This window comes from Lactuca virosa, chromosome 3 (genome assembly GCF_052849685.1).
Source record: "Lactuca virosa cultivar CGN04683 chromosome 3, Lactuca_virosa_CGN04683_v6, whole genome shotgun sequence".
Lineage (NCBI taxonomy): Eukaryota > Viridiplantae > Streptophyta > Magnoliopsida > Asterales > Asteraceae > Lactuca > Lactuca virosa.
The window spans coordinates 258,574,802-258,600,498 of NC_136428.1; the positions used below are offsets into that span (position 1 = coordinate 258,574,802).

General features: G+C 34.0%; 1 protein-coding gene across 1 annotated transcript; it reads right to left on the reverse strand.

Moving 5' to 3' along the window:
* Positions 1-22,295: 22,295 nt before the first annotated feature.
* LOC145167155 (uncharacterized) lies at positions 22,296-25,184 on the reverse strand. Its single transcript, XM_079086255.1, has 7 exons — positions 24,965-25,184; positions 24,789-24,875; positions 24,496-24,672; positions 24,112-24,282; positions 23,625-23,798; positions 23,439-23,527; positions 22,296-23,165 (listed from the first exon to the last, which is right to left on the reverse strand). The coding sequence occupies exons 1-7, from the start codon at positions 25,062-25,064 to the stop codon at positions 22,560-22,562; spliced, it is 1,404 nt and encodes a 467-aa protein (XP_078942381.1). The 5' UTR covers positions 25,065-25,184; the 3' UTR covers positions 22,296-22,559.
* Positions 25,185-25,697: the final 513 nt, after the last annotated feature.

Sequence of the window (25,697 nt, forward strand, 5' to 3'; positions counted from 1 at the left end):
ATCACAAGGATATGGTTCCAGATCTGGAACTTTTTAGGTCCCAAATGTCATAAAGTTATCTCCTTGGTGCACCCTAATTCTTATTCATGCATTAGGGACTTGTAAGAAGCTTGTTGATGTGGTTTTGGCATTATGAGACTTAGTATGAACGTAAAGTTGGCAACTTTACGTGGTATTATCACTAAGAGAATATGGATCTGAAGTTTGGTACCATAAATCCCACTAGAAAGGACCGAATACATGGGAACTCGTCGAGTCGCTCTTGTGACTCGGCGAGTCGGGAGGGTTTTCTCATTCACGACCAAGGGTTCATGGTCAAGGGTGTGCGGTTGGGAGTTTACTACCGTGACCATCAAGGAACTCGACGAGTCTCTCGGGTGACTCGGCGAGTTGATGAGTTATGCAAGGAACCCGACGAGTGGCTAATTGTACTCGACGAGTCAATGTCAATATGGACTGTTGACCTTGACTACAGACATAGACTTTGATTAGGGTTGACCTGAGGGTATTTATGGGATTGTGTTAAGCTAATCACCTGATGATTATGGGCAGTTGAGAAGGAGCAGCGTGTGGGATGTATCTGGCTTCAGCTTATCAGTTCAACATTCAAGATGTGAGTCTTCTCACCATACCAATGGGTCTAAGGCACCAAGGCCGACCCATTTATCTAGTTGTGATGATTGTTGCGAATGTGTTATTGATACATTATGTATTATGTTAAGACCATGCGGGGTTCCCATGGCAAACAGTTATATATGTGGTATGCTTGTTGATTGTGTGGTATTTGGTATGCTAGTTGTCTTTGTGATACTTACATGGAAGACCCCGGGGGGTTCCCGAGGCAGTTGAACATAAGACCATGTGGGGGTTCCCATGGCAGTGGGCTAAGACCATGTGGGGGTTCCCGTGGCACCCAGTGTAAGACCTTGGAGGATTCCCAGGGCATCCTTATATGTTTGTATGATTAGCTCATATGTTTGTATGTATAGTTTGCATTATGTATTGTTTCGCAGGAAGACCTTGTGGGGGTTCCTAAGGCAGATAAGACCACGTGGGGGTTCCCGTGGTACCCGGTGTAAGACCTTGGAGGGTTTCCATGGCTTCCTTATATGATTCTATGCAGGGTTTATGTGGTAGAGATAGCTTTTATAGCTAATATGATATGTGTTATGTGGATTGTGCGTGGGGTATGCTCTGGGGGACTCACTAAGCTTTGTGCTTACGGTTTACAGTTTTGGTTTCAGGTGTCATCGATTTAGAAGCGAAGAGCTCGGATTGATCGCAGCGAACACACCTAAGATTTCTGCATTGAATGATTTTGGGATAAACTCTGATAAATGTTTTACTTAACGATGATTTGTAATATTTGAAGTAAATGGTATTAATGTTTTAGCTATATTAAAAATGAAATTTTTACCCTTGATTTTTGGGTCGTTACAGCAGAAGCATCAACAAGAGTAGACATCTATAGAGAAAAATAATAGTTTTAGTTAGATGACAATTATCCTTAATATTTTAACCCATAATAAACAACTAAGTCTAGGATCCAAAATAACAATTCACAACTAAGAAGAGGGATGTCGTAATCTTATTGCGAATTTATGAATGTAAGTAAAAGCAATTTACCAATTTTGGACTATGAAATCCCTTGATCTTTTGAGATTCATTGAATCTATCAATGGCATGTTTAACCTCGGATTATGTTCTTCTATTTATGACTGGGATACCGAGGATCACAAACAAGATGTGAATAACCATACAAATACGCTTGACATTCTCGATGTCATTTAGCATCTCATTTTAATGTGCCAGTTAACCGCACATGATCCATAGATGCTCATTATTACTCTTTATAGTCACTATTAGTGTGTCGGTTAACCACAAACGCGCCACTAACTACTATAAAGTATAATGTGCTATTTTATGCATTATCATACTTTTCACATTTTCCTAATGTAACTAAGAATGAGATTTTATAAAATAGTTTAGTTACTTAATAGCATTATACTTATAATGAATTTAATGTCCTATCAGACCTGTTCTGCTAACAATGCTCCATCAAACAAGGAAGCGGTGGGTGAGAGTGGACACCTATCCAACTACCATTTTATAGACAGTTTCCTTATACACCCCTTATAGTTTGGCTTTGTGAATGAGGCATACTAGCGATCCAACTGATTTATTCTTATATATATATATATATATATATATATATATATATATATAACAATTAATCATATATATAGTATAAGGTGTATTTTAAACATTTTTAAAATACAAGGTATTTGACATTAATTATTAAAATTAATCAATATCTAAATTAATCAATATCTAAATTAATCATTTACACATTAAAAAAATTAATCATATAAATCAATTAAATAATTAATCAGGTCAAAGATTTATCTCTTAATTTATAGGCTTTTATTTAATTATCAATATGGAGCAAATTTGGATTTTGCATATATTTAAGGCAGATAATTATCAAATAAATGCATTCAAATCAAATTAGGCAGATGAAATTTGGAATTTTCGAATTCGATAGATCTCACGTTGTGAGCATAAACTCTCACGTCGTGGGATACATAAAATGAAATTTTTTTGTTTGATCGCTTCATCAATGTAATTAGATGAAAGACAACCATTGGCTCTGATACGACTGATGGAAAACGTAGATTACAAAACAATGCTCCAAGCAGAAAAAAGATTTAACAGTTAAATGATTAGGGCACATGCAACCTAAAGAGGATCTTTGTCTTTCACATAAAGGCAATATACTATGAACTATCAAACTACAAAACCCTAATGAATTCAGAATTCATAAAGGAAGATTACATACCTTTTTTATTGTTGTAGCAAACAATCAAGAATCCTTTCTTCAATAAATTGAAAGCTAGCACCACAAATGTCGTGTCTCTGATGGTTCACACCCAACACTAGCAACTAGGAAGCTTTTTAGTGAGGAGAGAGGTAAGCAAAATTTCGGCTATATGTAGAGAAGAATGAATCACCGAAATATGAAGCTATAGGACCCTTTATATAGTTGAAGGAAACTTGGGGTCAAAACTAGGGTTTTTGGGATATGACCTAGATTAATAATATAATAATTAGGGGTCTTTATCTCCTCATCCAAGCCCCTTAGACGAAAATTCTAGATAATCTCTAGCCAATTTTCCTCCACCTCGTCCCATAGGGATTCTAGAGTTCCTGCTTCAACTTTCAATAAATAACTAAACAGTCCTTATACTTTTAATTAATCCAATTAACCCTGAAAATAATTCTAATTAATTTATGATTAATTTTTAATCAAATAATTATGATTTCTAATTAATATATTATTTTCTGCATATATTAACAAATTCATTTTGATTTTTAATTAATTTATTAATCACATAATAAATGAACAAATCATTCTCTCTCTCTCTCTCTGTCTCTCTCTCTCTTTTTCTCTCTCTCTCTCTCTCTCTCTCTAAAATTCATCCTATTCAATTACTAGGTTTGAGGGAAACCCAAAAAGACTTTTCTAATAATTCAAGATTATCCTAGTTTAGTTATTGGCTTAGACACCTAATCCAACACTTTGTTGGAACAAGATTTATGAAATGGGTGGCTGTCTCTAAGGCATACCCCCATAAATGAATAGGAAGAGAAGCTCGAATCATCATGGAACAAACCATATCTAGCAAGGTTTAATTACATCTCTCAGCTACACCATTCAACTGTGGAGTTCTGGGAGGAGTCAATTGTGAAACAATTCCACATTCCTTAAGATAGTCATGAAACTCGATACTAAGATACTTACCACCTCTTTTAGATCTGAGCATCTTTATCTTCCTGCTTAATTTATTCTTAACCTCGTGCTTAAACTCTTTGAACTTTTCAAAGGTTTCCGGTTTATGTTTGATTAAGTAGATATAGCCATATCTATTGTAATCATCTCTAAATGTCATCTAGTATAGATTAGCGTCTCTGGTAGTGGATCTAAATGGGCCACACACATACGTACGGATTAGGTCCAATAATACTTCATCTATTTCACATGTTCCAGTGAAAGGTGATTTTTTTCATCTTCCCTAAGAGACAAGATTAATATTCATCATATTTCGTAAGATCAAATGATTCCAACACTCCATCATTTTGGAGTTGGTCGATGCATTTATTGTTTATGTGCCTAAGATGACAATGCCACAAACATGCTTTGTCCACACCATTGGACGAATCAATACGGAACACATTATAGCCTAGCTTATCAACACAAGTCACAATTTCATACATACCATTACAAGGTAAAGCTTCAAACATAAAAACACCATTATGATAAGTAGAAATAGTACTAGCTTCATTACCAGTGAATATTTAAAACCTTGTCTGAATAGTGCATGAAATGAAATAATGTTTCGCGTCATATCTGACGAATAACAACAATTAATAAAATTAACCTTAACACCAGTACTAAGCACAATCCCATATGTCCCAATCTTGGTAACAAGTGAAGATCGGCTATTCCCCATGATCAGATTGAGCTTCACATGCTCCATTTCCTCACTTTCTCTTAGCCCCTGCAAATCAGAACAAATATGGAAACCACATCCTGTGTTAAGGACCCATGAATGAGAAAATTGTGTGTTATTAACTTGAATAGTGTAAATACCTAAAGAGGACGCCTTGATCTTGCCATCCTTCAAGTCTTGCATGTACTTAGGGCAACTTTTTCTCTAATGGCCTTTTTCACCACAATGGAAGAAAATGGCCTCCTTTGGATAACTGACCGCAGGGACATCAAAGGTGGGCTTCGACTTTGACCCACTGCTAGACCCTCCAGCATGGGTCTTCTCTTTCCTGCCAAATTGGGATGGATCCTTCGTCTTTTTCCCTTTTCCAAATCCAATGGCAAATACAGGAGCATTTGTTGCAGTAGAGGTATGATTTTTATTCATCCCCGATTCAGCAGTTTGCAACAAATTATGGAGCCCAGTCAATGTCGTCTCCGTATTGTTTAAAAGATAGGTCAAAACGAACTGATCATAACTAGGAGGTAATGATTTAAGGACCATGTCGATGGCCAACTCATCATCAAATGACACATTGAGCTTATGGAGCTCCTCCGTGTACCTTTGCATCTTTTGTACGTGAGGGAAAACATACTCTCCTTCCTTGAGCTTGCATGCCATGAAGCTTTGACCACTTCAAAATGCTCTTGTCTCTCCTTCTTGTGGAGCTTTCCAGCAAGGTCAATATCCATCTCGTATGTCCAATATTCTTCATAGAGCTTGGCCAGTTCTGGTGCTATAGTGGCCACCATGATGAAAACAACCTTTATGGCATCATCAGAGTGCTTGTTGTGTGAGGCAATTTCCTCAGGAGTGGCGGTGGAATGATTAATCTCGACAAGAGTCTTTTCGAGGACATATTCCTTGCCCTCATATCGAAGAGTCATCTTCAAGTTCCTCATCCAGTCAATGTAGTTAAGACCGGTGAGCTTCTCTTTTCACAAGATCGAGAGTAGATAGAAATTAGAGTTGGAGGAACCGACTTGAGTAGTAGCGAGATCAGCGTTTCCAGACATCTATATAAAGAGACATGGTTTTTAGTTAGAGATATAAATCCTTAATATTTTAACCCAAAATAAATATTCAAGTTTGGAATCCAAAATACAATTCATAACAAAGAAGAGGGATATCGTAATCTAACTGTGAATTTATCAAGGTAGGTAATACAAATTTACCAATTTATATCTAGCATGAAACTCCTAGAGTGGACACCCAATGACAGTCATTTTATAGGTAGCTTCCTTATACCCCCCCCCCCTCTTATAGTATGGCTCCATGAATGACGCATACTAGCGATTTGACTGGCTTATCTTATACGTATAATATATTAAACTTTTAATCATATATATAGTATAAGGTGTATTTTAAAACTATTTCAAAATACTAGGGTTTAATTAATTTTTGAATTAAACAATTAATAATTAGTTAATTTTAAACTAAATAATGTTTTAATCTTTTATCTTAATTAAACAATTAAATAAATAAATTTATATCATATTATTTACCAATTAAACAATTAATTAAATAATTTAAACATATGGATTAAATAATTATTTACCAATTAAATAATTAATAAAATAATTCAAATTTAATCACAATTATTCAAATTTTAAATCATATTAAAATAATAATTAAGGAAACTAGAAACCCTAGGATAAGCATATAATTTTCAAAAATAAGGGGGTGGTGGCTAAGGTTCCAGAAAAACCATAGACAAGTCAAAATTTTAGCCTTTAAGGTTTAATTTCCATAAAAGCTAATTTTTTAAATTTATTTTAGTGCACAATCAAATAAAAACCTAAGGTTCTGATACCACTGATGGGTTTTCTAGATTATAAAATTTAACATGTGGTGGAAAAACCCTCAAACTCTTAAGTTCACATGCAACCTAGAAATGATCTATGTTTTCTCTATTGATTGAAACTAACTATGAATATCAAGAAACCATAGGAGAGAGGCTATGAAATCGAAATTCACTTCAAATTAGGGTTACATACCTTTTGATTATTATTGCAAATAATCAAAGTAGAATCCTTCTTCAAAATCTTTGAAAGCTAGCACCAAAGGAATAGATACCTCTAATGGCTTGTACCCAAAACCCTAATAGCAAGAAGACTTGAGGAGAGAGGAGGCTTGAGCAAAATTTTGGCTATATTAAGGCAAGAAGGAGTGGACGAAAATAATAAGATCTAAGGAGGGGTTTATACAGCTGAAGGAAACTTGAGGCCAAAATTAGGGTTTTTGGGATAAGGCTCAGATTAATAAATATAATAATCAAGCTGTCTTATCTCCTTATCCGAAGACTCATAAACGAAAATTCTAGGTTATTCCTAGTGAAATTTCATTCACCCACATCCCATGGGGTTCTAGAGTTTTCCTGCTACAACTTTCAAATAATAACCAAACAGTCTCTACACTTTTAATTAATTCAATTAATCCCAAAATTAATTCCAAATTAATTATTATTATTTCTTATTACTATATTAATCATATAATATATTAATAAACTATTTATTCCAATTAATTAATCATATAATAAATTAGCAATTCAGCCTCTTCCTCCAAAAGTCATTCTATCCAAATACTAGTTTTGAGGGCAACCTAAAAAGGACTTTGCTTCTAATTCAAAAATATACCAATTTAGGTATTGGCTTAGACACCTTAATCCAACATAAGGTAGTATTGGGCCCGTACTACTGAAAGCACATGATCCATACTTGAATCGGATGGAGTCACGGAGAATTTAGGAAGCCTGTGGGATGAGGATTCTTTGGTTATGTTCTGATTATTGTATGGTTGTTTTTCAGTATGGTGATGAGCACTCATCGCAAAGGATCTGGTGCTGGCACCGAGCCGATGGATGAGCGGATGCGGGAGTTCATCTCATCGAAGATCACCCGTGGTATTTTGGAACAGACTCCTATGATCTTTGTAACAATCAAGGAGGGGATCATGGATATTATGTAGGAGCGTCAGGACGCGTTCTGCACTGGGATTATGGAGTTTTTGGATGAGCGACTAGGGGCCTTTTGGGCATAGATCGCGGTAGGACAGTTTGGAGCATGGACTCCCTTATTTCGGGAGTTCAAGGATTGTGGAGCTTCAGAGTTCTTTGGGGCTAAGGACCCCATTGCTAGCCGCCGATGGATCGTTGACATGGAGAATGCTTAGCGGACGAGCTTCTGCCCTGAAGGGGCGAAGGTGGGATTTACATTTTGTCTTTTGTAGGACTGAGCATGTGATTGGTCGGAGGAGGTCGGTAGTGCTCTACGATCTGCGGCCGTAGTGGCCATGTCTTGAGAGGAGTTTGTCACGAGATTCCAAGAGGAGTTTGCACTAGCAATTGAGGTACAGTAGCTAGCAAGGGAGTTTTAGGACCTGCGCCAGACCACTGAGACTATGGCGGAGATCACTACCAAGTTTTGGTAAATAGGTTTGTTGGTTCCGCAGTATGTAGCGGACGGGGAGATGGAGAAAGTGAGGTATCATGATATGCTGACGGATGACATAAGGGAGTTTGTGAGCTTGTAATGGTGTAAGACCCTGAATGATATGATTGCTAGAGCCCGAGAACGGGAGATTGACTTGGGGCACCTTGGGAAGAGGAAGCTAGAGTAGATTCAGATTGCAGTGGGTCAGGCGAAGAGGCCCAAGACTCAGGATTCGCTGTTGGGAGGCCAACGAGGCCAGGGACGTTGTGCCAAGTGTGGGAGGACCAATGAGGGAGGCTACCGGGAGACAGGAAAGGGATGTTTCAATTACGGTCAGATGGGTCATTTCAATAGGGATTTCCCTCAAGGATCGGTTTCGATGTGTTTTCACTGCAACCAGGTGAGCCACAAGAAGGCCGACTATCCGAGGTTGATGGTGGAGCAATGAGTGCACCTGCTCCAGTTACTTTGAGGATCACTGACGGTCATGAGGAAAGGGCGGAAGCCCAAGCAGTGAGGAGTCGAGCATTGTAGCTTCAGGTAGGGGAGGCCAGATTTTCATTAGATAGTATCAGGGGTATGTTATTTTTTTTCTCCTCGTGCCTTATTGTTTGTATTTATGTGTTTTTGAATCATGTGTTTGTATGTGTAAGACATTATCTTCCGTTTAGTTTCTCCATAATTGTCCGGTTGGTATTATCAAGGGTTGTTATATACTATTTTGCATGCCGACAGTTATGAGTGGGGCACATCTTTCTGAGCCAGAATTAGATTGTCAGTCATTTTGTTATGGGTCATCGGTGGAAGCGATTTAGGGGTACCACTTGGAAGATAAGTAGTCGGATCAGCATGTTAGTTCAGCATCGGGGCAGAGGAAGTTGTAGTGCAAGTTCATTGACTGTTGGAATTCAACATAGATATGGAATTTAAGGGATTGACTAGGATTTAGGGCAAGAAAGTTGTTGTCAGGTCGATAGTCTCAGGATGTGAGGGTAGTCCTCGCATCAGAAGCTTTGAGGAATTTCCAAATAGTATTAGTTGAAGACAACTAAAATACGTAAATCCTTCAGTAATTGGGATGTTAGGTTGGTGATCCATCAGTTCCGCCAAGATGGTTCACTACTCGTTATTTTTAGTAAGGTTGGCAAGGTGTAGCTAAATCCATGTGGGGGAGAACCGTCTGGATTTCCAGGGATATAATTAGGTGCGGAACCAGAAAGAGTTCCACATCCTAGTCAAGAGGGAAGCCAGTTCAAGTGGCATTCTGGATGAGGTTGCACTAGGTTGGGGGTTCTAAAACTTTCAACGATAAAGGTGGTGCATTCATAGTAATGAATAACAGATATGTGGATGGATCCAGGTTGAGGGTTGTGTTAGAGCCTCTCTGCTTATTCTTGTCTGATGAAGGCTTTAGGGTTAGAAGCATGACCTGAACATCTGATTGGGACACAGTCAATGTGGTTGGACCCGTGTTTGATTGTGGGTTGGTATGGTAGATGGAGAGCAAGACCATGAGTCGGGGTCATGGCCGATATTGGAGTGTTGTAAGACTACCGGCTAGTCGTAGCATATACAAGGATGATAGGTTGTTAGGGAAGTGTTGTAAGTTTGCGATGTAGTCGTAGCATTCATTAGAATGAGGTGAACCATTTTAGTAGTGCTTGTTGGGTTGAAAGAGGATCAATTCATGCATGGGTCGAGGCAGACAGTATTGTCGGAGGACTACTCCTTTTTAGGTATGAGGATAGTTGGATCTGAGGCAATGTTGGGTCTGTATAGCACTTGATTGGGTGAGACCCGTGGGCGAGGCCCATTTGGTTGTGATAGAGTGGGTGAGACCCGGTGAAAATTGGCTTGAGTAAGGTATTGCATCATGTTTAGAGTGTGATGACTCTGTGTTCAGTGGTTGGTATGTGTGTGGTAGTTTGCCTAGGGTAGCCCTTATCAGTTAGACTCTTAGGTGAAGCCTTGTTGTGGGATCAGGTGTGAGACTGTCAGTCTCCGCAGTTGATTGGGGGTTTTATATCTCAGTCCAGTGGAAGGTCACCATGGAATCAGAAGATTTCGAATAGATGCATGTGTGAGTCTTTGGATTTCAGGATGTGAGTTATGTTCTGGGTTGACACAAAGGGTTGGGAATCACATTGGGAGTGGCCTTTATTTATATGAAATATCTTTTCATCCAAGGTATGGTCAAGGAATCTTCCTGCCAAGGGTATAAGTTGGATAATTTAGGATTGGAAGGATTCCCTTCAGTTTGTATTGCAGAGAGAGGTCCTATTGAAAGTATTTCGGAATGGGTTTGCCTATGTGGAGGTCAAGTAATGTATTAAGGGTTTCGGGCTTATAGTAGAAAAGTGCTAGATTTCCCGTATTATAAAAGTTAGTAGATCGATAATTTGATCTCCATCAGAGCGTACGGGTCCAGTTATGATTGGGTTTCGATGGCAATGGTGGAAGGTCGTCATGAGTATGAGTCAACCTTCTCGTCGAAGTAGCGTTCGAGAGGAATTAGTCGGATCGTATAGTTTCCTAGAAGATATCAGGGAGTGATTTTGAGGACAAAATCTAATTTAATTGGGGGGAGAGTTATAACACCCTGTTTCGAGTTGTTTCATAATTCGGGGCCATGACCCGAAGATCAATTATAATAAGGCTTCGGGCTTTAGGGAAAGAGAGAATTAGACCCTTTTGGACGCGGGTAATGTAGAGTATGCGATCCAAGAGTTCATTTTATGCTTTTAAGCCCAAGGGTATAATGGTAAAAGTGATGGTTCAGTCCTTTTATGTATTAAGAGTTTTATTTCAATGTGTTTTAATTCAAAAGTAAATAGATAGGGTTGTAGAGCTCCTTAATACCTTTCCATGAATATAAGGATCATCGAAAACGGAGTTAGAATGAAGAAGTTATGACATTTTGAAGTTATGGGGATTTTGGGCTAAGCTGAGTATGTTGGGCGTACAGGGCATATGTTGGGCGTACTAGGCTTGGTGATCGTGGAGTGCTATCCAGTACGCTGGGCGTACCTGGAGTACGTTAGGTGTACTCCGGTCAGATCCAAACCCTAATTTGGTGTCTTGGGCCCTATTTAAAGCCCTTAACTCATTTCCAACCCTTATTATCTTCAACTTCCATCCCCTCTAACCCTAAATTCGAAACCCTAACCCTATTTGGAAGGATTTTGAGCCATGAAATGATTTTGGGTGGATTTTTGCTGCATTTAGAAGAAGAAATCTCCTTGGAGAAGTGTTGGTTGTCTTGGATCTTGTAGATCCAAGCCTTGTTCATCTTGATCTAGCTTCTGGAGGTCTAAAGATTTGATCTTGATGGCTTTCTCATGTAGATCTAATTTAGGTTATGATTTGTCATGTTTTGGTACCATTATTGTGGTTCTTATGAGTAGAAGTTACTCTGGAACCTTTGAGCCTCATATTTGGTCTTTGTTGAGGTCATTAAGTCATAAAAACCAGATCTTGATGAGTATAGTCCTTCCATGTATGATTTGGTGGTCTTTTGATGAATTTTGAGACTTAGGGCTTTGGTTTGGACCCCACTGAGCCATGCAAAGTCATAAAGTCAGGAACTTTATGACTTAAGACATCCCTTAGAGGTTAGATCTGTGTTTTGGACATTTTGGTCTTAAGCATTAAGTCCTAAAAGTGGGAATTTGTCACCTAGGGAGTACATTGGGCGTACGTATGTGTACATTCAGCGTAATGCATGGATTTCCCCGATTCCTCACTGTGACGGGTTGTATGTTTGGCTTCAGCAAGCAGTACGCGGGGCGTACTAGCCTGGTACATGGGGCGTACTCGTGAGATACCCTTATTGGGCCTTTTGGGCCTTGGGTCTTTTGGGAATTGGACCATGAGTTATTGGGTCAGATATGAGAAGGGTAAAATGGTCTTTTACCCATTGGAATGATAGAATATGAATTAGACCTTGGATTATGGGAAATTACCTTAATTACTGATTAGGAATAATTTAGTTGTGTTTAGTGTGAGGAACCCAAAAGCAATAGCATGTGTGTTTCAATTATCTTGGATTGATGTGACTCTCCTCACTATACCTGTGGGTCGAAGGCACTAATGTCGACCCACCAGGATCTGTATATGCTAGTTGTCTTTATGACTCGTGCATGGTATGTTGGGCTGGGCCCATTGTATGATGGTCTAGGCCTATTTATATGTTGGGTTGGGCCCATGGAACAGGAAGGGCTAGGCCCAATGTATGTGATGTAGGATGCCAGCTGTCTCTGTAACTCTTGCATTGTATGTTAGGCTAGGCCTATTGGCTAGGAAGGGCTAGGCCTATTATTATGGGTTGGGCCCAATGTGAGGGCCAGGACCAACGATATGTACGATATGTGGTATTTTAGGGAACTCACTAAGCTTTGTTCTTACAGTTTTATGATTATGGTTTCAGGTAGTTCGAGTTAGAAAAGGAAGGGCTCGATTTAATCGCAGGGTGTCCACCCATGTTACCGCACTTTATGTAACGCCCGTAGATCCGGGCTAGTCAATTTAGAGACGATAAGCATCAACAACGACTTTTTGATGGAAGATTATTTAGAAGGATTAATCTTAACCAAGTTGTAGTATATGTCTCAAGGTTTCTGGATATATAAAGAATGCCGAAATCCGAGTTATAACGAAGAAGTTATGACCTGTCGTAGTTTCGCGACAAACCGGCACGGTGCCGAATGTCGTAAAAAGTGAGTTTTTGATAAACTACTTTTTAGCCTTAGTAATCTAAACGAAACTCGTAGTATTCTTTAAACCGGGAAGTTCGATAAAAAGAACGCCCAAATCTGACTTCGTATGAGGAAGTTATGATTTTTCTAAGTTTCAGCTTAACAGTAAACAGCTAAAAATTCTAATTTTAGATCGATTGATTTTTAGCCGACACAACCTAAACGAGAATCGAAGGTCTCGTCATTAGTAGTACAACGGTAAAAAGTCTGACGAAAACGGACGTCGGATGAAGAAGTTATGAATTTTTAACGGATTTACCAGCCCGGTCTGTTAAAAATAATAATATAAAAATAAAGTCAAAATTTAAACGAAAGTTGTAGAGCATAATTTTCTCTACGCGTGCATATAAAGAACGTCAAAAACGGAGCTCGTATGAGAAAGTTATGGATTTTACAAGATTTGACACAATTTTCGAGAAATTTCGGATGAGTCATCTTTGGACACGTCACCCTCGCATGCGAGGCTTACACGTGTCGGATATGTGCTCGCTGCTGATTGGACCGCAGTACGCGTGTCACCCTCTGATTGGTCCGAAGTCGTCACCCTTTTTCCCCATTGGACCGAAGCTCGGTCCGCTAAGAAGCCTCCAGCTGTCCGAACCGAGGCCTCGCAGAAGCTGCCGCGTGTCCGAGCCAGCTGCTTCGCTCCGCGGTCACCACCTGGGCTTCGCTGCTGATGCCACGTGCCTCGCTGACTCCTCCTTCTCGGCCGAACCCTCGCAGCTCTCCCCTATAAATAGTGGTCTTGCGAGATTACCCGGGTATTTTGAGTATTTTGCCATTTTTCACCTATTATTCCATATTTTTACTATTTTGACTTCCCCCGAAGCCCCGGGATTATTTCCAACGCCCGAAACACGCCCCGAAGTGCCCGAAGACCCGAAAAATTTATCTTTTCGGTTTTGAAGCCCGACCTTTCGCAGAACCCGGTTTCTCAATAAAACTCTCGGTTTTATTAGAAACGATCGTTTTAGGAAACGAATTGCTGCCCGATTTTCATTAAATCAGGTGAGTGTGTAATCACTTTCATCTTACACATAGATATGAAGTATTTTATATAAAATACGTGCTATGTGTATATATGTTGTTTGTTTATTCGAGATGGGTGTTGAATGAATGTTTTATACATGTTTAAAATGATTGAAAATATATATATATATATATATATATATATATATATATATATATATTATCTTCGAATATGTTGGGTAAAACATGGGTAGATAAAGTATGAGGGATAGAAGTACAATATAGATGTATGTTGGTAGCTATGAATTTTGTACAGTATAGATGTACGTTGGTAGCTACGGATTTAGTATGTTAGCAGCTATGGACTTAGTGTCTGTTGTATAAATCTTGGCGACGATGTGACTTCGTGCCTATTAGATAAACCCTGGTGACGATGTAACTTCGTGCCTATTAGATAAACCCTGGCGACGATGTGACTTCGTGCCTATTAGATAAACCCTGGCGACGATGTGACTTCGTGCCTATTAGATAAACCCTGGTGACGATGTGACTTCGTGCCTATTAGATAAACCCTGGTGACGATGTGACTTCGTGCCTATTAGATAAACCCTGGTGACGATGTGACTTCGTGCCTATTAGATAAGCTCTGGCGACTATGAGACGTAGTGCCTATTAGATAAACCCTGGCGACGATGTGACTTCGTGCCTATTAGATAAACCCTGGCAACTATGAGACGTAGTGCCTATTAGATAAACCCTGGCGACTATGAGACGTAGTGCCTATTAGATAAACCCTAGCGACTATGAGACGTAGTGCCTATTGTATAAACCCTGGCGACTATGTGATGTAGTGCCTGTTGTATAAACCTTGGCGACGATGTAACTTCGTGCCTATTTGACGTAAATTGCTGAGGGAAAGCAATGTTGTCACCCCGGTGTTTGTTTTATTTGACATAAATTGCTGAGAAAAAGCAATGTTGTCACCCTTTTGACATAAATTGCTGAGAGAAAAGCAATGTTGTCACCTCGATGTTTGTTTGACATAAATTGCTGAGGAAAGCAATGTTGTCACCATTTTGGTTGTCTTATTTGACATAAATTGCTGAAGGAAAGCAATGTTGTCACCTTCTTGGTTGTTTTATGTTAGGTTGTTTTGTTTGACATAAATTGCTGAGGGAAAGCAATGTTGTCACCCTGATGTTTGTCTTGTTTGACATAATTTGCTGAGGAAAGCAAAGTTGTCACCTTATTGGTTGTCTTGTTTGACATAAATTGTTGAGGAAAACAATGTTGTCACCCCTAATGAAAATCCTTAGGCTAGGTCCCTTGTGATAGTTGTTTTAGGGACGTAAGGTGAGGATAACGGGAACTGGTAATTAGGGTTGTTTTTGGTTGATGAAATTAATAAATTATTTGTTGATTGATAAACTTAAAGAGTTTATTATTTATTGTGGGTTGAAAACCCTATATGCTCACCAGGCTTCCAAGCCTGGCCCACTCATCTTTTTATATTACAGGTAGTGGACCCCGAGCATAGTCGGACGATAACAATGAGTGATTTTTGGATTATAGGCCAGTAGTTGTAAATAACTGTGTGAGGCTTATAATGTCTTGTTTATGCTTTTGATCTGTATCGGAACATGACATCCCGAGGTTTTGTTATGAAATAAAAATATATATTTCTTAAAGAAAGGTTTTGATAAACTTTTATCATGTTTTGTTTTGGGGACCAATTCCTCAACATCTTTTAAAAAGATTTCTCTGATTTTATTTTAAAAAACATAAACAAAATCGGTCTTTTCTGGCCGTGAAATTGGCGATGTCACACTTTATGATTTTGGGAATTATACTCTGATAATCATTTTTAATTTGACGTACTTCTGAATGGTTGAAAATAATAACTGATGTTTTGTGTTGAAATAAAAATGAAATTTTTACCTTATAATTTTTGGGACGTTATATATATATATATATATATATATATATATATATATATATATATATATATATATATATATATATAAAGAGAGAGAGAGAGAGAGAGAGAAAGAGATAGAGAAATAGAGATAAGATTAGGTGAGGACTCTTTTTCGGTGATGACACTTTAAAAAATTGAAAAAAATATAATAAAAAAATACAAATCATAAAATCGAGCATAGTACTATATCGGAGAGAAAAAAAAGAAATTGGAAAAAAAAATTGGATCATTAAAATTGAAGCATGGATCATTATTATGATCCATGATTCACTTTTTATGATCTATGATTCAATTTTAATGATCCAAAATTTGTTTTCTAAAATTTTTTATCTTCGATATAGAACTATGTTCGATTTTATGATTTGTATTTTTTTTCAAATTTTTTTAAGGTGTCTTTACGTGTCCTCACCGAAAAAGGAGACATCACCGGAACCGGACCCTATATATAGAACTGCAGCTTTTTCAAACTTAATCATTTATTTTGTGTTTTTGTTTTCAGTTTATTTCGGAATGCTTCTTAATTAGCTTGTATATTTTGTGCCTTCTTTTATAAATTACTGTGTATTTTGAAGCTATCATTGAAACACTCATAACCACCACTACAGAAAACACATCACATAAAACCTATCGCCTTTTAATACATGAGTATTAATGATATGTTGGATTTATCAAGGAATGTTTAGCATAAACAACTTGCAAAGGAGTTGTATCTGTATATGTGTATCTTTGATGCGTTTATGATCTTGTGGATTTTTGTTTTGTTTATGTCAGGAGGACAGATAAAAGGGATTGAAATCATCTATAGTTTGTTTTTTATCAAATTTGTATTGATATAAGTTTTAGATGAGGAAATGGTTTCTAATCTGGTTTGCGCGATGTTTTTAGATAAAAAGGGCATGGTAAATCTGATGTAAATATAACAATTAGAAGTTTATTGTAATAACGATTACTAAAATATTTGTTTAGCTGTCAAATTTTAAGGTTTCTTGATATATTTATTTGTAACTTTTTTGTTTGGAATTTGTATAATAGCCATTTCATTTTGTATATATATATATATATATATATATATATATATATATATATATATATATATATATATATATATATATATATATATATATATATATATATATTCAAAGAGAAAAAAATCAAACGTTTTTTCATTAAGTAGAGTGGATAAAAGATTTTTTTTTTAACAAGTAACGACCATATTGATGTGTAGGTTTTTATTTATTTATTTTTTTTTTTGCACTTTATACTTTTTGGCATTTAACAATCTAACAATATAATTGTAATACCAATTTTCCTCAATTAAAACCTATTCTTTTCGTAAGAATTTTTACTATAGTATATGTTTGAATTAACTTTTAAGTGATAAAAAACTTGAATCTTTGACAAAAAAAAAATGACAATAGATTTTTATAAATTTCTAAGAAACTTAGGTAAAAGAAAAAAATTTGTAAAGTTCCAAGATCTAAAAAAAGATGAGAATACTCATTTGTACTCTATAATCTAAGCTTCTATTATTTATATTAAATATTATTTTTATATGATAAAAACTATCATTAAATATATTTAATAATAAAAATATAATTTTTTACGTATATTTTATTTTTTTGAACATTACATTTTAATTATTTAACATAAACAATGAACTAGGAAACGTTCTTATATATACAATGTGATCATTTTTTTAATTAAGAATTGTTAATTATTATGTGCATAAATTGGTGTGTTAAAATAAAAATGTATATTAACTAACGTTTGTATCGCATACATTGTAACAGAGTTTTTGTTTTTGTTTAAAAAACATAATTGAGCTTGTATGAAAGCAAATATTATAAAAAAAGCCGATATTGTAAATGAATATATAAAATATAATTATTTACATTTTCTATAACTATACTTGCAAAAAAATGAAAATGTAAAACAATATGGCAAACAGAGTTGTAAGAAGAAATATATTTTGTAAGAACGGATAAATATCTTGCTAAATTATTATTTTCGTGATATTTTGTATTGAAATAAAGCAAAAACACTTTCCGTTGAACTTAGTGATTCTTAAAGATCAAAGCAACAGAATTAATTCGAAAACGGACAATATTACAAGTATTTGGTTCGATAAAATATGATTTATAGTTTATTTATTTGATTAACAAAATACCGAAAATTTAAAATACACATATTAAAGATTATATGGGTTTGATTTACCAATCGTGAAATAAAAAAAAAAGAGACAAAACCGTTTGGTATCCAACAAACGGGTAGGTTCGTATTACATATATTGCAATTCTCTTAACGATTTGTCGTCGATTGTTCTTTTGTTTCCTTGAAACTTCAATATTTAATTGTTATTTTTTAAAAAAGAAAACTATTTACTTAGTTTTCTTATAAATATATACACTAAAGTCTTAACATTTTCAACGATTTGACAAGAAAATTTCTAAAATTTATTTTTTTGACGGCAAAATCTTAATTTACGTTTTGACAAAAAAATAGTTTTAACTGTAAAAAATAATTTTTTTTGCCAAACACGCACGATGCGTCCTACTTTGACGCCCACTTTGGCTCGCCTACCCCAACAAAATGTAGTTTTAACTTCAATCCAAAATAATAACATATTTTCATTTTAAGTAAAAACAACATACATTATCGATATAGTTTAAGTGTGATGATATTCACCAAAATATTGCATGCTTTTTTGGAAAGAAAACACTAAGTAGATGTATTTGCCGAAAACTAACCATCACGACTGAAATGAACAGTTCGCTGAAATGCTGATATCCAATCACAATAGAAACGACCCATAATAGATCGAAAGCAAACAGTTCATCGTTCGAGAAAATTTAACTAATCTCCTGAATGGAACTATTCGCCGTCCGTGCATCGCACGGGTACTCTACTAGTATATATATATATATATATATATATATATATATATATATATATATATATATATATATATATATATAGAGAGAGAGAGAGAGAGAGAGAGATAGAGATAAGATCAGGTGAGGACTCTTTCGGTGATGACACTTTAAAAAATTGGAAAAAAATATAATAAAAAAATACAAATCATAAAATCGAGCATAGTACTATATCGGAGAGAAAAAAAAGAAATTGGAAAAAAAATTGGATCATTAAAATTGAAGCATGGATCATTATTATGATTCATGATTCACTTTTTATGATCTATGATTCAATTTTAATGATCCAAAATTTATTTTCTAATATTTTTTCTCTTCGATATAAAACTATGCTCGATTTTATGATTTGTATTTTTTTTTATATTTTTTTTCAAATTTTTTTAAGGTGTCTTCACGAGTCCTCACCGAAAAAGGAGACATCATCGGAACCGGACCCTATATATATATATATATATATATATATATATGTGTGTGTGTGTGTGTGTGTTCAAGTATTCTAACTAATTATTGTGCGGATATTGTATGCTATGAGATTTATTAAGAGAATAAGTTGTTTAGCAATGCGAATACGTTCAACCTTACAAAAATATCGTAATTTTCATGCATTCTCGCTAATTATTATTTATTTTTGTTCTCATACATTGTTTTTCACTCATTTGCATTCTGACAGAATACGACCCAATAAACATTCTGACAAACATTCTGACAGAAATGAGAATAATAATAATAAGTGTATAATAACCTTATAGACGATTTAATTAGTAAGAATGTGTGTTAATGACAATAGTTATGTAAGATTGAACGTATTTATATTATCAAACAACATATTTTTTTTTATCATTCTCATAGCATACGATATTCGCACAATAATTAGTTAAAATAGAAATAATCTAAGCCTATATATATATATATATATATATATATATATATATATATATATATTGTTTTTCTTTATTTTAATTGAATTAATATAGGTTATTTATAAAATTATTTTTATTTTTTTAAAATCAATTATCTAAATTATATAAAATCATATTAATATATATTATTTATTTATTTATCTTTTGTTTTTTGTGGTTTAAAAATATTGTAATATTTTTGACATTTTATTTGAATATATTATTTATTTATGTATTTTTTTTACGTTTTGTTCGTTTAAAGTATATAATTATTTTTTTTAACATTTCTTTTTTTGAATAAACAAATTAAAGAAATAACCCGGATAACTGTCAGTTTTTCAATTAAATCGTTTAATGTGTGTTTTTTTCTTTTTCTTATATATATATATATATATATATATATATATATATATATATATATATATATATATATATATATATATATATATATATATATATATATATATATATATATATATAGGGAAGAGTTATTTGGAAACAAAAAAACCCTAAAAATCATAAAAATGTATAAAAAAAATACTTAGAGATCACAAAAAAATTTTTTGAAAATTTTTTTGAAAAATTCGCAGCTTTTTATACAAAATCGGTGAAAAAAATTTTGAAAAAAAAATTTTTTTTTTACAAAAAAAAATTGATTTTTTTTTTCAGCGAATTTCAACAAAAATCTGCGATTTTTTTATAAAAAAAATTCAAAAATAGTTTTTGTGATCTCTAAGTATTTTTTTTATGCATTTTTATGATTTTTAGGGTTTTTTTGTTTTCCATAGAACCTAAACCTATATATATATATATATATATATATATATATATATATATATATATATATATATATATATATATATATATATATATATATATATATATATATATATATATATATATATATATATATTAGATTAATAGTTTTACTTTGTTTTTTTTTATCATAAATAGTTATACGAAAAAATATAATTATTTAGGCAATAAATGAAGAAGCATTGACATATAAACGAATGAAGTAAACAAAAAATACATAAAACCTCTTAAAACTGAATAAAAGACAAACACTAACATATAAATAAATGATATAAACAAAAAACACATAAAAACAATATTAAATAATTATATTGGACGATTTATTGTCATCCGGTTTATTATTTTAATTTGTTTATTCAAACAAAATGTAAAAAACATATTTATATAATGTAAAAGAACAAAACGTTAAAAAACCAACATTAAATAATATAATTTAATAAAAAGTCAAAAATCTTTGGGTTATTATTTTAATTTGTCTATTCGAACCAAACGTAAAAAAAGAAAAAAAAATCATTATATACTGTAAACAAACAAAACGTTAAAAAAAATCAAATAATGTATTCAAGTAAAACGTCAAAAATATTAAAAGATTTTTAAATCACCAAAAGAAAAATAAATAAATAAATCTAAAAATAAATAATAGTATGATTTTATATAACTTATATAATTGATTTAAAAAAGTAAAAATTATTTTATAAATAATCTATATCAATTCTATTAAAATAAGATCAAATAATATATATATATATATATATATATATATATATATATATATATATATAATAAATTGTTAAGAAAAAGAGAAAAAAAAAAAGTAATTTGCTCTTTTTTATATGAAGCAAGGATTTGAAGTATAATTTTTACAACCCATAGGATGTAATCTATCAAATTCTAAACTTAATGGCCGAAACTGCAAATTCAACAAAACCATAGAGACCATTTCTGTAATTTACTCTATATATAATTTAGAAAATTTATATTCTTTAATCATGTTTGATATATTAATAGATTTTAATGCGTTGCCTGTACAAGTTATGTATATCGGTCCACGTTTTGACTTTTGACCAAGACTTATAATATATTCAAACAATTTAATGCTTACATCATTTAATTTCACTCTTTAGCCACCATTGAATTTTTCAAATTTGGCCCTCAATTAAAACCATCTTTGCACCTTCCTTTCAAGCTTCCCAGAACCATTCCAAGTTCCAACCCCCCATTCATCTATAAATACCTTCACCTCTTCACCAATTTAAACACCAAAAATATCCTTAACGTCCTCAAAACATCCTTAACCTCTTCAAAATCCATCTTTGACTATATACTTACAAGTGAAACTAGATTCTAAATCCATGGCAACTAAATCAAACATTCTATTGTTCGTGATTATGTTTTTGATCTTCACCTCTTTGTTCACTTCAATTCAAGCCCGCAAGTTAAAGGTTCCAAAACAGCGACACCACCATAAGGCAATGGTTGTGAAAAATTCCGGGAAGATGGTGAAATCACGTTATGAACAAGTTCTTGTTCTTCGTGGGATCAAGAGCTCTGGTCCAAGTCCCGGTGAAGGACATTCGAGTGTCAATGGCGCACATAATTAACGATTTATCTGTATTGTATGTTTTATGTTTGTCCTAACAGTAAGATGTGAGAAGTGCAGGTTCAAGTCTGGACATCGCCTTCCTTCCTTCCATCAATCTTTATTCTTTTTGTCTAAAAAAATTTCAAACATTCTTTGTAATCATTTATTTATACGAACAGATTAGCCCAAAGATAATGTAAAAATACATACATTTGTCGTTACAAGACAACTTTATAATAAATCCAATCTATGATTGTCATTTCTCAAATCTCAATTTTCATGTTACGATACCAACACTACAAACCTATCGATACAAACATATTACGCGCATCTCATGTATTATTCTTCCAACAACCAAACCACACTCTCCCACAAGCATCATGATATAAATCAGGAACACAACCACTCAATAAATATTTACGATAAAAAGATAATCTACGATCATCATACATGTTTTACTTACCTTAAAACATTGTCACTACTACGAAACCTACAAATACATATCATACAGATAAACTATGTATTATTCTTCTAACAACCCCTAAGCTGGCTCACACCACCCATTCTAAGATCATCATGTAAAATATAAATTAATACACAACAGTCTGCTAGATAGCTGGCATAAAGAAACCAACAACTACTAAATCTTGCTACGCATACCCCATGTAATTATACCTTGGTCTTAAATCCCGGGTACTATAACTCGGATGGCTATAGTCAATAGCCTTTATCGACACATCCGTTCTTTCTTGTTCTTGAATTGGCCCAAAAACAACCTCGTTTGTTGTCTCGTTGTTCTCCTCATAATAAGTGCGTGGGCCCGACAAAAAGTATTTGTTATGCCGATGATACATATTTCGAGTCCGGTTGGTTTTTTCAGGTTTTTTTGTGATGAATTTATGGGGTTTTCTTGTGGGGAATACTAATGGGGGTGGGTATTGGGGAGGAATTACAAAGGTTTGTTGTGTGGGCCATGTGTTGAAATATGGAGGTGGTTGATGGTAGATTGTTTGATAGGTGTTAATGAGTGGTTTCTTTTTGGGATTAGAGAGTAAAGTGTGAAAGGTTTCGGAGAGAGATGATTGGGCATTGGTGAGATGTTTTCCAATGGAATTGAAGAATCCGAATTCTTCGTTCTCGGGTTCGTTGTTCTCGGGTGGAATTAGTGGTGGTCTCACTGATTTAACTGGCATTGGAATCGGAATCGGCATCGGGTATACGGATGAATGAATCTCTTTTATAGGAGATTTTGGTTCCTGAGAGAGAGAGAGCAATGGAATGTTATTAAGGTAGTGTTTGGTATGATGGAGGAAGGAATGGAATGGCTGATTCCGTCGGAATGAAATGTTATTTGTTTTGTTTGACGGAATAGAATGAACGATTCTTGAAGAAATGTAATTCCTTTCATTATGTTAGATTGGATTGATTCCCTTTTCTCTTTTTTTTTTTTTTTGAATTCTCTAATTAATTAACATCTACAAATAAAAAAAAAATCACAAATTTAAACAAAAAAAATTGCAAATAATTACCACAGAAAATGAAAACATTGCGGATATTCTACGTTGCAACAATGCTAACATGAAACCAAAGAACACAGCACCACAAACAACCACAATCCCTGAAAATATCGAAAAATTCACATTTCACCGTTTTTTTAATGCTTAAAACTCGTATAAAAAACATGAAAATAATAATTCTGAATTTTGAATTTTTACCTGAAAGTAGATTTTCATTAAAGTGATTAAAAGAGCAATCATCTTGATGAAGTTGGATTTCTCTAATAACTTGTTTACCTCTATCAACCACCAAAATAGAGCAACTACTTGCAACGTATAACAAATCAAAGTCATTTGAAAACTTTGCATTTCCTCCTGCTATTGTAACAACTCCTGTATATAAATGCAAGAAATAGCAATGTACTTTCATTTATTTGTTTATTATAGCATTACAATGTTAATTTTTCACTTTTTTTTTCTTATTCAGTCATTGTACTTAGTAAAATTGACCAAATTATAGCATTGTAGTTTTAATCTCTTGTTTTGTATCCAGATTATATAGATTAAAAAAAATGTGGTAATAATTAAAAATAGAAGTAGGATGCTACAATACACAAATAAATGAAAGCATGATGCAATTTCTTGAATTTAACCCTAAAATAGAATCCGAATTAACCTATGGAGTGAAATTGAGCCCTTTAATTACCTTTATCAGTTATCTTTCTAATTGCCATATTTTTAGTGTCTGCTACATATATATTTCCTCTGTCATCAACTGTAAGCCCCTTCGGGTGATTCATCATGGATTCTCTATGCTTCCCATCCACATGACCATAATACCCTTCAGATGATCCAGCTACAAGCTTTGCTACACTATCTGTCACAAATTATCATTTCACTTTTAATATATGAGTTATTCCACTAAAAAAAGTTTTTTAAAAAGAATATGAATTAGGGGGTGCTTGATGTGTGTTTAAAAAGATACAGCAATTTCAAGTAGCAATAGTCGGCTTAAAAGCAGATCAAAAAAAAAAAAAAACCCTAATATCATGCTCTTATAATAAACTTATAGATCATGAATTACACTTACATTTAGACAAGGGTGTTGAGACTTTGTGGATGTTACTGTTTTGAGAATCTAAGAGAAGAAGCTCCCCGGATTGTGTTACGTCTACTGAGTAAGGTTCAATCCCTAATTTGCTTCCATCAAACACTGTTTCTACAGTATACCCACTTTCAAACTTCATCCTCGAGCGACTAGGTATAACTGTAAAAAAACGAAAAAGAAGAACACAAAAGCAAAAACCTCAAATTAGTCGACCTCTTGCTCCTTGATTACAGAATTGAGAAAAAAAAATGTAAATTTTAACAAATTGGGTCTACCCAAGGCAATTTTGTTAGTCGGTTTAAGAGACCACAGCCATTTGAAAAGTGCAGACATTATGTTCGACGCAATGCCACTGACAAATTCTACAATTGAAACAAGTAATCGATAAACTGTTTATGCAGATTAATAGAAAGAGAGAAAAAGCGGAAGGTTGTAATCGATTAATACTCACTTCTTGGTGGTTTTGCGGAAGCAGATGAGAGAAAAGATCCAGAAAACAGAAGGAGAATGTAGAGTGAGAACACCCATTTTCTGCTGATGATTCGTCTCATTGTTGCTCAATGATGAAAGCGAACTTCGAATTTGAAGAGGAAGAGGAAATGATCAGTGTTTCAATGTGATTGAATTATTAAAAAAAAAAAAAAAAAACCAAGAAAACACACTAATAAGTGAGTGTTCTTGGGGTTGCTGTGGAGTAAAAATGAAGAAATGGGGAAGCATGTGCCCTTTAAACCGTTTTTTTATTAGATTTAAAAGGTGTTAAGGGCTAAAATGGTAATTAACTTGTAATCTTTGGCGCGTAAACCAACGAACTCCATTCCCCCATAGCCATATGTCTCTACTTCTTAAAGATTTAATATTTTATTCTTTTTTTTTTCGTTATTAATTGCATAGGAAATTGTAATTTTCAGTTAGATTTTATTTTAGGACATGTATATTTTAAAAATTAACGTATGAGAATATTATATTATTATCTATAATAAGTGTGCTTAAAATGAAGGATTTTAATTAATTCTAAAATTATATCTTAAATAAAAGTAAATTAAATGCATATATGCAATAATAAAAGTATCAAAGTACAAATATATAACAATATCTTAAAGGGGCATATACAACCATATAAACATATAATATTTAATACAACCTGATTCGAACAGTTCATATGGACTCCTAAAACGCTTTTC

What these genes read in the sequence shown, in the direction of transcription:
- LOC145167155 (XM_079086255.1), bottom strand. Translation starts at nt 25,064, where the DNA reads ATGAGACGAATCATCAGCAGAAAATGGGTGTTCTCACTCTACATTCTC. An exon ending in TTCCGCAAAACCACCAAGAA is followed by an intron (nt 24,876 to 24,964) that starts GTGAGTATTAAT and finishes TTTCAATTGTAG; the next exon opens with AATTTGTCAGTGGCATTGCG. An exon ending in GACTAACAAAATTGCCTTGG is followed by an intron (nt 24,673 to 24,788) that starts GTAGACCCAATT and finishes GTTTTTTTACAG; the next exon opens with TTATACCTAGTCGCTCGAGG.